At 40.8% G+C, this 11,099-nt stretch overlaps 2 protein-coding genes across 2 annotated transcripts; both read left to right on the forward strand.

Annotated features, from left to right (window-relative positions):
* Positions 1–5,167: 5,167 nt before the first annotated feature.
* LOC120273745 (protein P21-like) lies at positions 5,168–5,842 on the forward strand. Its single transcript, XM_039280448.1, has one exon. It carries the CDS (start codon positions 5,168–5,170, stop codon positions 5,840–5,842), a length of 675 nt encoding a protein of 224 aa, XP_039136382.1.
* A 3,983-nt stretch (positions 5,843–9,825) lies between these two features.
* Positions 9,826–10,929, forward strand: LOC120273967. Its single transcript, XM_039280716.1, has 2 exons — positions 9,826–10,006; positions 10,300–10,929. Exons 1-2 carry the CDS (start codon positions 9,917–9,919, stop codon positions 10,732–10,734), a joined length of 525 nt encoding a protein of 174 aa, XP_039136650.1. The 5' UTR covers positions 9,826–9,916; the 3' UTR covers positions 10,735–10,929.
* Positions 10,930–11,099: the final 170 nt, after the last annotated feature.

Below are 11,099 nucleotides of genomic sequence, written 5' to 3' on the forward strand. Positions count from 1 at the left end.
TATCTCTCTCTCTCTCCAGTCTCCTTTCTCTACCTATCTCCCTGCTTCCTCTCACTCTAATTACCCTTCCCCAGAACGATCTTAGTAGCGCGCAACATTTGGTGCTTTCGTTGAGTCTCGACCATCAATGTCGGAAGGTATGACGACGCGCGCTCGAGCTGTTGACGAACAGTTGACGACCATGGGTGAGCAGCTGCTCCGCCACGACTCTATACTTACCAAACTAGATTCATTCTGTAATACTGTCCAGCAACATTCCGACACTCTGGAGATGATACAGAAGTCCTTGGCCTCACAACAAGCTGTAATGGCCGATATGATGATTAAGCTTTCACGATCGGAGAAGACACAGTCCACACAACCCTTGCTTCCACTTCCACAGTCACCCACAACCTCGCTACGACCCCCTTTCCTTCCCGGACCGACACACTCTCAAGCCTCACTTCCCTTACCCTCATCTCGCTTGCCAAAGCTTGAGATACCTCTGTTTACTGGGGAGAATGTTCTCAGCTGGGTTTACCAGATCGAACATTTCTTCATCTATCATCAAATCACCGGCGACCAGCGGCTCTCCGTCGCCGCTTTCTATATGCACGGCCCTGCACTGCAATGGTTCCACTGGATGGATACCACCAACCAGTTGTCCACCTGGGAGGCGTTTGCCCGACGTATCGAACTGCGGTTTGGACCATCGTCCTTTATGAATTATGAGGCTCAACTCTACAAGCTTAGACAACGTTCCACGATTGATGCCTACCTTGCGGAATTTGAATGTCTTTCTACCAAGGTTCCGGGCTTGACTCTTGATAACTTCTTAAATTGTTTTTTGTCCGGGTTACGTGATGACATTCAGAGGGAGCTGTATATCTTGAAACCAACTGATCTACATGACGCCATCGGCCTCGCCAAATTGGTAGAAGATAAGATCAATGCCTCGCGATGGCGAGTCGGCCTTCCACCGGCGAATCGCATCCTTCCTCCTCAACAACCACAGCACCAAACAACTAATCGGCCTCCATCCCTGCCAATTAAACGGTTGACACCGACTGAAATGGCTGCTCGGCGAGAAAAAGGACTTTGCTTCAACTGCGACGCAAAGTTCACCCCTGGCCACAGTTGCCGACCACCGCAGTTTCTCTGCTTATTGGCTGCCGCTGAGGAAGAAGAACATAATGAGAATAACGACCTCACCGAGATGGTCCCCGACATTGAACAAGCCATTCCGCTTGACGAAGGATTAGAGCCGACACCTCGCATATCCTACCATGCCCTCACCGGACAATTAGTACCGTCCACTCTTAAGCTTGCTGGTAAGCTTAATGGGCACGACGTGGTGGTCTTGATTGATGGTGGCTCTACTAATAACTTCATCCAAGCACGGCTAGCTTCTCACCTCGGATTCACAGTACAACCATCTGAACACCTTCGAGTTACAGTAGGTAATGGGGAGTCACTTGATTGTGTCGGTGTTTGCCCACATGTATCTTTGATGATTGACAAGTCCAGCTTTCCAGTTGATCTTCTCCTATTACCCATCTATGGGGCGGATGTTGTCCTGGGTGTCCAGTGGATGCTCGGGTTAGGGCCAATCACATTCGATTACCATCAACTTTGGATGGAATTCAAGTGGGAAGGTGAAACTGTCAGGTTTCATGGCATCACAAAACCAACGCTTCATTACATGGTTGCATCCAATCTGAGTAAAATGAGCGTCCAGGATGACACACAATTCTTCCACCTTACTATTGAGAAGCACGTGAATAACTCAACTGCAGTTATTGGACATGAGGCCCCACATCCTTTTGTCATTCATCTTCAAGAGTTACTTGACCAATTTGATGATATCTTTGCTTCCCCAACAGGACTTCCACCACCCCGTACTCTTGACCATCATATTCCCCTTATGCCCGGAGCATCGCCGGTGAATGTCCGGCCTTATCGCTACCCTCATTTTCAAAAATCTGAGATCGAAAAGTTAGTTGCCGAGATGCTCACTGAAGGGGTCATCACAATGAGCACTAGCCCTTTCTCTTCTCCGGTTCTTTTGGTCAAGAAAAAGGATGGGTCATGGCGCTTCTGCGTCGACTATCGGGCGCTCAACGCCATCACCATTAAAGACCGCTTTCCTATTCCCACCGTTGACGAGTTGCTTGATGAACTCACCGGTGCCCAGGTATTTTCCAAACTGGATCTCCGTGCAGGATATCACCAAGTTCGTCTTCATCCACCGGACAGGGAGAAGACGGCGTTTCGAACTCATGAAGGCCATTACGAGTTCCTCGTAATGCCCTTCGGGCTCTCCAACGCCCCCTCTACCTTCCAAGCTTTAATGAACTCGGTGTTCCGGCCATTTTTACGCAAAAGTGTTCTAGTTTTCTTCGATGATATACTTGTCTTTAGCCCCTCTTGGGACCGCCATCTCCACCACCTCCGGGAAGTATTCACACTCCTTCGCTCTCACACTTTATATGCAAAGAGATCTAAATGTGAATTTGGTCGCTCTGAAATTGGATACTTAGGTCATCGAATTTCAGCAAATGGCGTCGCAGTTGATCCTGAGAAAGTTGCTGCTATTCATGCATGGCCTCTTCCAACATGTGTACGTGCACTTCGAGGATTCCTCGGCCTCGCCGGTTACTATCGGCGATTCGTGCGCAACTACTCACAAATCGCTGCACCTCTCACCGAGTTATTGCGAAAGAACGCCTTTGTTTGGCACGATGATGCCACCACTGCCTTTCAGGACTTGAAGAACGCCTTGATGCAAACCCCAGTGCTTGCTTTACCCGACTTCACTCAGCCATTCGTGGTGCACACTGATGCCTCCGGCTCTGGAATTGGGGCTGTCTTGACCCAACTTGGTCATCCAGTCGCATATTTTAGCAAACAACTTTCACCACGTATGCAACACTCCTCAGCTTATGCTCGGGAAATGATGGCTGTCACAGAAGCCATACGCAAATGGAGGCAATATCTACTTGGTCGCCATTTCACTGTTCACACCGACCACCAAAGTCTACGATCTCTTCACAACCAGATCATTCAAACTCCAGAACAACACCGGTGGTTATCGAAACTGCTCGGGTACGAATTTGATATCATATACAAGCCAGGTACACATAACATTCCTGCAGATTCTCTCTCTAGAGTGGATCCTCCATCTTTCCAAGCTTTCACTAGTAGTTCTCAACCATTCACTGCACTTTGGGAGGCTCTTCGACAATTTTATAAGACTCATCAACCCACCACAACCCTCCTCCAAGCTGTGCGTGATCAACCTGCTGCCCATCCTGGTTATACAATTCGTGATGATTTACTTCTTTTCAAAGGTCGCATACTCGTTCCTCTCGAGTCTGCACTACAACCGTTATTGTTGCATGAATATCACCAATCTCCTGTGGGGGGACATGCGGGCATTCAACGCACTTTTGCACGACTTTCCTCTGTTTTTTATTGGCCACAGATGCGTCGATCAATCCGCGACTTCGTTGCACGCTGTGTTCCATGCCAGACATCCAAACCATTTAATCGGGCATCCCCCGGGCTTCTCCAACCACTCCCTATACCGGGAAAAATATGGGACTGCATCGCGCTTGACTTCATCACTCATCTTCCGGTGTCCTCTGGCAAGAGTACCATCCTCGTTGTAGTGGATCGACTCTCAAAATATGGCCATTTTTCAGCACTAGGTCCAACCTTTACAGCTCCTCAAGTAGCTGATGTCTTTGTTCGTGATATAGTGCGCTTACATGGCATCCCTTCAAACATTCTCTCAGATCGAGACCCCATCTTTATGAGTGCCTTCTGGCGTGAGCTATTTAAGCTGCAGGGAACCGTCCTCTCCATGAGTAGTGCTTACCATCCACAATCGGATGGCCAAACCGAGGTTTTGAATCGTTGCTTACAAGATTATCTTCGTTGTTTCGTCTCCGAGCAACCTTCTAAGTGGCTGCAGTACTTGCCATGGGCGGAGTGGCATTATAACACTTCGTTGCACTCGGCCATCCGGATGTCACCATATGAAGCTGTGTATGGTCGGTCGCCACCATCCCTGTTAGATTACCTTTCTGGCTCCTCAACCATTGCGTCAGTCGATGAGCTACTTTCAGCTCGTGCGGATCTCTTACGTGATCTCCGGTCTAATCTGTTGCGTGCCCAAACTCGGATGCGTAACCAGGCAAATACGGGGCGTTCTGATGTCTCCTTTTCAGTGGGTGAGTGGGTTTTTGTGAAGCTGCAACCCTACCGGCAAACATCAGTTTCTGCACACAAACGTACTCACAAACTCTCGCGACGTTTCTTTGGGCCCTTCCAAATTTCAGAAAAGATTGGTGTCGTCGCATATCGGTTGTCACTACCATCGACCGCTCGACTCCATGATGTTTTTTTCATGTCTCAAGCTTAAGCGGTGCTATGGGGATCCGACCCTCACAACCCTCTCCTTCTACGGCCACATTTCGAGCGATCAACCTATTATAAGACCTGCCGCAGTGCTCGACCGCCGGACAGTCTTACACGGCGGTCGTCCTCTTTCCCAGCTTCTTATACGTTGGGAACACCAGCCACTCTCCGACGCCACCTGGGAATTGACGGACTCCATCCGTGCAGAATTCCCTGACTTTCACCTTGAGGACAAGGTGGTCCCTCAACAGGGGGCAAATGATGCAAATGGACTTCGGAGTCAAACAAGACGCGTGAAAGGCGGTCAACAAAGTTAACCGAGTTTAATGACTTTATTATGGAGTAAATGGTGGAGCTGCGAGTTGTGGGTGTGCTTTGGGATGTGCGTGGAAAGAAGAGTTTTGAGAGTTAGTGCATGGATGGAATCAATGCATGGATAGGGATGTGATATTTTAGATGTTAGTGCTCGGATGGAATATCATAGTATTATTGTAATGGTTTTAGTAAGTGATGTATGGCCCTGATGACATGTGTCATCTCACGGTTGGAGTTATGATGATGATATTAATGAATGAATGAAGAGAGTGGAGGGGGATGGAATGACTCTCCCAACTTTTGCTTATCTCTCTCTCTCTCCAGTCTCCTTTCTCTACCTATCTCCCTGCTTCCTCTCACTCTAATTACCCTTCCCCAGAACGATCTTAGTAGCGCGCAACACAGTGTTTAAGACTGATGAGTACCGAGTGCTTATAGTTATAGCTACCCTATGGATAATGACAGCAACACTTTTACTTGTATTGGAGGGACTGATTATAAGGTTGTTTTCTGCCCTAAGAACAATGCCACCTTTGAAATTGTTAACCGGTGCTCTTACACGGTATGGGCAGCTGCCATCCCCGGTGGAGGTAAACAGCTTGATAAAGACCAAACATGGACGATAAATGTAAACATTGGCACCACTGGTGGTCGTATCTGGGCTCGCACTGGTTGCAACTTTAGTAACTCTGGTCATGGCAGTTGTGAAACCGGTGACTGCAATGGTCTCTTGGAATGCCAAGTTTATGGCAAACCTAACACACTTGCGGAGTTTGGGCTAGACATCAACAACCTGGATTTTATTGATATCTCATTGGTTGATGGGTTTAATGTGCCCATGGAATTCAGTCCGACTAGTGGGTGTGCGCGTGGGATGATCCAATGCTCAGCCGATATAAACGGCCAATGTCCAGCTCAGCTGAAGACTAACGGTGGATGTAACAACGCTTGCGATGTGTTCAAAACTGATGAGTATTGTTGCAACTCAGGTAACTGTGGACCAACCAATTATTCTAGATTTTTTAAGGGTTTCTGTCCCGATGCTTATAGCTACCCTCGAGATGATCCAACTAGTACCTTTACTTGCCCTGGTGGGGCTAGCTATAAAGTTGTCTTTTGCCCTTGAATTGTTATATGAGATCATCTATATTGTATGGTATGTACAGATAAGGGAGTTATGTATTGATTCTTTAGGGGTCGTTTGGTTCATGGTAATGATATATTACCACGTAACGAGATTACCATGGTAATATGAGTGGGAATGTTATATGAGTGACAATATTGTGGTAATTTAATATAACCATGTTTGGTTGGGAACTCTTATTACTTTGGTTTTCATGGCAATCAATTTGTTAAAATATAAAAAATTATAAGATTACCATGGTAATCCAAGATAGACACCAAATTTGGTGGTAATAAGATTATTATTTTTTTGGTAATATTTATAAGTTAGTAATGTGATATTACCATACAGATTACCACTGATACAATGCCAAACATGGTAATATTTTCAAATTACCACGTAACACATGGTAATCTTTTTTATATTGCCGCGAACCAAACGCCCCTTATTGTAAATCATACATTTCACAATGACACATTAATTAAGTACTTCTCTAGTGAGTCTGCAAGTGAGATAATCATAATAGATGTGAGATCTCTCTCTCTCTATCTCTCTCGCTCTGGTTCTCATAGATGAGATCTCGCAGCGCCGGCGAGGGTGAGTACCCTCTTCTCTTCTCTTAGTTTCTCTTCTCTCTTGCTCTCTCGCCGGTAATCAGAGAAGAGATCTCGCGGCGGCGACGATGGGCAATCTCCGATCAAGCACACGATAACTCGCGGAGATGCATAACGCCCACTTATCAGCAAGGATATTAGGAGTCTACGGTTTTCCTCTTGTTACGAAGTATATTGATGTATGAATGCGGTAATAGTTTAAGGATGGTGTTCTGTGAGTTAGTATACCTGCTCTATGAATTATGATTGTGTTTTAACTAGTATGCTTGTGTCAATGAGCATAAATTATGTCATTATATTATTATTATTATTATTATTATTTTACAAAATGTACAAGCCTGAGACTTGTATACGACAGGAAAGTAGTGAATATCCAATCCTTCACTTTTATATGAGGGACGCAGGCTCAAGTTACAAGATTGAGTTCCTGCACTTGTTATCATCACGTTGATATTGAGAGGATTTGAATTTAAAGTAATTAAAGTCCTTTACTTTGATATTAAGCAAGTGGAGATGTCTCGTTGAGCTATGAACTCTTATGCTTTAATAAAATACAAAAAATTAATCATGCTATGTTAATTTAAAAAACTAAAAAAACAATAGGAATTAATAAAAAAAATTATGAAAACATTCCTAAGGGCATGTTAATGATAATTGAAATATATAAAATATAAAGGAGTAGAGTAGACAACCACTTTTTATCCAGTGATAAGTCATTACCCAATTCATAAACAACCAGGATTATAAACTGAAGTATTATTTTTAGACTTAAGTATTATTTATAATATTATTTTAATTAAATTTTAGTGGATTTTTTTTTAAAATTGATATGTTTCTTCCTCTAGAATTGCATAACAATGAGATTTATTTTTAAAAGATCAGTCCGTAAGCTATAATTAGTGTATCTCCATCCATACATATCCTTTGAAAGAAATTTGAATATATATATATATATGCATATATATAAAGAGTTCCATACTGCAGGCCGGGCCCAAGTTGGGCTCGCTATTGGAAGCCCATCTCGTTGGGCATGTGCAAAGGGTGTGCCATATTAAATGACCAACCAATTAAAAAAAGCCACGTATGTAAGGGCCCACCACAGCTGAACCGCGTTCACACCTTCACGCCTGAACGACAAAGTACAAACCAAGTGCGCCCGCGTGAAGACGCGCCGAACCCAATGACCATTAATAAATGCTCTTCAGCTCTTGCTGTTATATGACGTGTCATATTCTGATTGGTTATATAACTGAGCCCCACTTTGAAAAGACAAACTTTGCTGTTTGAAGGGAGACAGGTGATCCATTGGGCGGTGATATTAAGACAAGAAGGAACAAATGCGTGAGAAGCCGTGACTTAGTTCCACGTTCTTTGCATCAGTTACTGAGTTAACGACATAATAAATTTTCATGCACCTGAAAATGTGACCCGCAAAAGATACCCATTGCCATGCTGGTGTCTCCGGTGAATTTCTTTGGGAAAATGCACTTGCTCCGTTGCTTGTTGATGAATTTTTTATAATTTTAGTATAAATACCTTGAATTGTCGCTCTGCATTAAAAAAAATTTAATGGGTCAAAATAAATAAATTTGTATAATTCAAGTAAAAATATTTTTATAAATTATAAAAACGATAAACACTGTTAAAAGACATATGGATACAAAAATGCAACAGTTATAATAACTTGAAAATCTTCTAGAGATTTATCATGCAAAAAGGACTGACATGTGAAATAATGATAACCTATTACATACATTCAAAATGATTTATATAACGTGAATTGATTTTAGGTTTTAGAAGATGATGGTTGTGATTGGTTAATTACTCTATTTTTCATGAGTTTATATGTAAAAATATCACTTTTGTGAAGGAAACGAGCAATTTATTTCTATTTATTTATTTATTTATTTACAGGGGACAAGTGACAACCACTCCTTTAAGTTATTTACTAGCAAACAACAAGAGGAAAATATAAAATTTATGTTATTATTCGACACTATAGAATAATCCTCATAGTCATTAGATGAATATATAATTTAAAAGTGATAAATGTTTTGAGAAAAATTGCTTAATTAAGATTTCGAGCAAGTTTATATTTTAACAAAATTGATAAAGGCTGCCAATAGAATACAAAAGTACGAAGATTTAAATAGACACTGAATAAATAATATTTTTATATTCTCTCGTTATTTTTATTTGTCATGTTTTAGAGCTCTTCTTTATTACTTTTTATATGTTACATTAAAAATTTTGTGCAGCATTAAATTTTTTTTTTTTTTCTAAATTTGTCTTTTTATTTAATGTACTTTTACAATTTTCAATAAATCAACAATTAACTACTTCATATAGTTGGGGTTTTAAATAGATATAATTTTGGGAAGTAATGGAATTTTTTTTTATAAAATATAGGTAACCAACTAATTTTAACCAATTTTTTTTAATTATTATAAATTAAGTAAATGTGAACGGAATAGTATTTATATAGTATTATATTGTACTTACACAGTATACATAATACAAAGCCAAGGTGTTTTGATCCTAAACGGACCAATCACCATTTTAATGAGATTTTTTGTTTAAGGAAAAAAAAACAAAGAATTTATTAAATGTTGTTATCGGATCCGGGTTCAATGGCTTGATTCACAGCTGTTATCGGATTCGGGTCATGTTGAACATAAATCCAAAAAACTTTAAATCCTAACCGTCCATCACATCATCAAGTGGCCCACTTGATTCAGAAAGATCCGCAGTGACCACCGGCGCGCCAACGGTCCATTTTTCGAGAACCGTGGCATTTCCGTAAATAAATATGAAAAACAAGCCTGACTTTTTACCAATGACACCCTTGAAAAACGTTAAAATTATTATTTTCAAAAATCACCCTAATTTCCCCTTCCTTTGCTAGGGAATATTACACCTATAATTAGAATTTAAAGAATTTTTTTATATATTTAATTTTTCAAACAATATGTAATTATTTTAAAAATCTATATGTAACTTTTTTTTACTAATAGTTTTATTTAACAAAATATAATAAGTATATATTAGAAATATAAATAAGCAAGAACTCATACCTTCATTTTATATGGATTTTAAAATTTATTTTTTATTTTAAATAGTAAATATGTTACACAAGGGATCTAGCATCTATAGTTTCACAAGCCTTTATGATGTAGGACAATAATTAGTTTATTATTCACCCTACTAATAGTACAAGTAAAGTTTTCTTTTGGATGGGTATACATATATATATATATGTAAATATAATTGTTTTTGAGGTTATATTTATAAAATTCCTCCTAAAAAAGTAATTTATGTTTTTCCAAAGGGGTTGCAAGTGAAAAAACCACTTCTTTTTATGAGTGAGTTCTCATCAAAACAGTGTTCGTTTAGAAAACAAAAACAGAAGAAACAAGAGAGAAAACAGTGAAATCGATTTCTTGTGAGAAGACTCAGTGGAGGAATGGGGAGCAAAACCAGGCCAATATTTCCAATGCCCGGATCACAGCACTACAGCGACTATGGCTTCGATTCTCAGTTCGATTATTTCCAGGTTTTCCATTTTTTTTTTTTTCTCTCCTTTCAACTCTTTTCTTGAGAACTTTTCTCTGGTTTTTATTTTTTATTTTTTATTTCCGTTTTCTAAATCTTTCAGCCTTGTTTTCATTCCGTTTTGTAAAGAGCTCTCTTTTAAGCTAGTTTTTTTTTTGGCCCCTTTTTTTGTTTTCATGGAAAACAGAAGAAAAATGTCTACTTTGAAAGTTGTCTTCTTTTTGCTTTATTTATTTATTTATAGTGTGTGTATATATATATAATTTATTTATTTATTTATTTATTGGGGGGAAGGTCTTGGAGGAGGCGAGGAGGCATGGGAAACGAGGGGAAACGAGGGGAACAATAGAAGGGCATCATTTCAAGCTACAAAAGCCCATCTCAAAAGACGATTCCCGGGCGAGATCTAAGAAACGTAAGCAGTGGTGGAAAACCGCGTTTCTCTTCTGGAAACGAAAGAACGCGAGGGGAAACGAGAACAACCGGATGGATTCAGGTCACCGGGACTCCACTCACCGGGCCGTGTCGGGACCGTTGTATTTGACCGAGAGTCTCGGTTCGAGGACGCCGTGTCGGTCCAACCGGTCCGGTTCGGGCCCGCTCCGGTTCAGCCCGGCCGAACGGGCTGGAATCCCGTATCTGAACCTCAGAGAATTCAATGTGATTGAGAGTCACCGGGTTTCTGCCACGTCAGCACATCCGCACGTGCCGGTTTACTTGGTCACGTGATTCATTCTTCTCGTCACTCGCGTATTATTATTATTATTATTATTATTTTTATTTTTTTTTGGGGTTGTGACTTGTGATTGGTTGTGTGATCACTGTGATGTGGTTTGTTGCTCACCGCGAGTGAGCAGATGCATGTGAGAAGACGTTTGTTTTGTTGTATTTTGGTTTGGAAGTATTGAGTTTTATTAGATTTTAGCCGCTTTCTTTTTTATTTATTTTGGAATTATTATTGAATTTCTAATATTTATAAATGTTGAAGATAATACGTATTTCTTTTAAATTTTGATAATATATATTCAATTCTCATATGGTCAAGAACGGAAAGACTCATTTGTAGCTTCATACCAATATTTATTAAAATTAAC

This window comes from Dioscorea cayenensis, chromosome 12 (assembly GCF_009730915.1).
Source record: "Dioscorea cayenensis subsp. rotundata cultivar TDr96_F1 chromosome 12, TDr96_F1_v2_PseudoChromosome.rev07_lg8_w22 25.fasta, whole genome shotgun sequence".
NCBI lineage: Eukaryota > Viridiplantae > Streptophyta > Magnoliopsida > Dioscoreales > Dioscoreaceae > Dioscorea > Dioscorea cayenensis.

What these genes read in the sequence shown, in the direction of transcription:
- LOC120273745 (XM_039280448.1), top strand. Translation starts at nt 5,168, where the DNA reads ATGGATAATGACAGCAACACTTTTACTTGTATTGGAGGGACTGATTAT.
- LOC120273967 (XM_039280716.1), top strand. Translation starts at nt 9,917, where the DNA reads ATGGGGAGCAAAACCAGGCCAATATTTCCAATGCCCGGATCACAGCAC. An exon ending in CTCAGTTCGATTATTTCCAG is followed by an intron (nt 10,007 to 10,299) that starts GTTTTCCATTTT and finishes ATTGGGGGGAAG; the next exon opens with GTCTTGGAGGAGGCGAGGAG.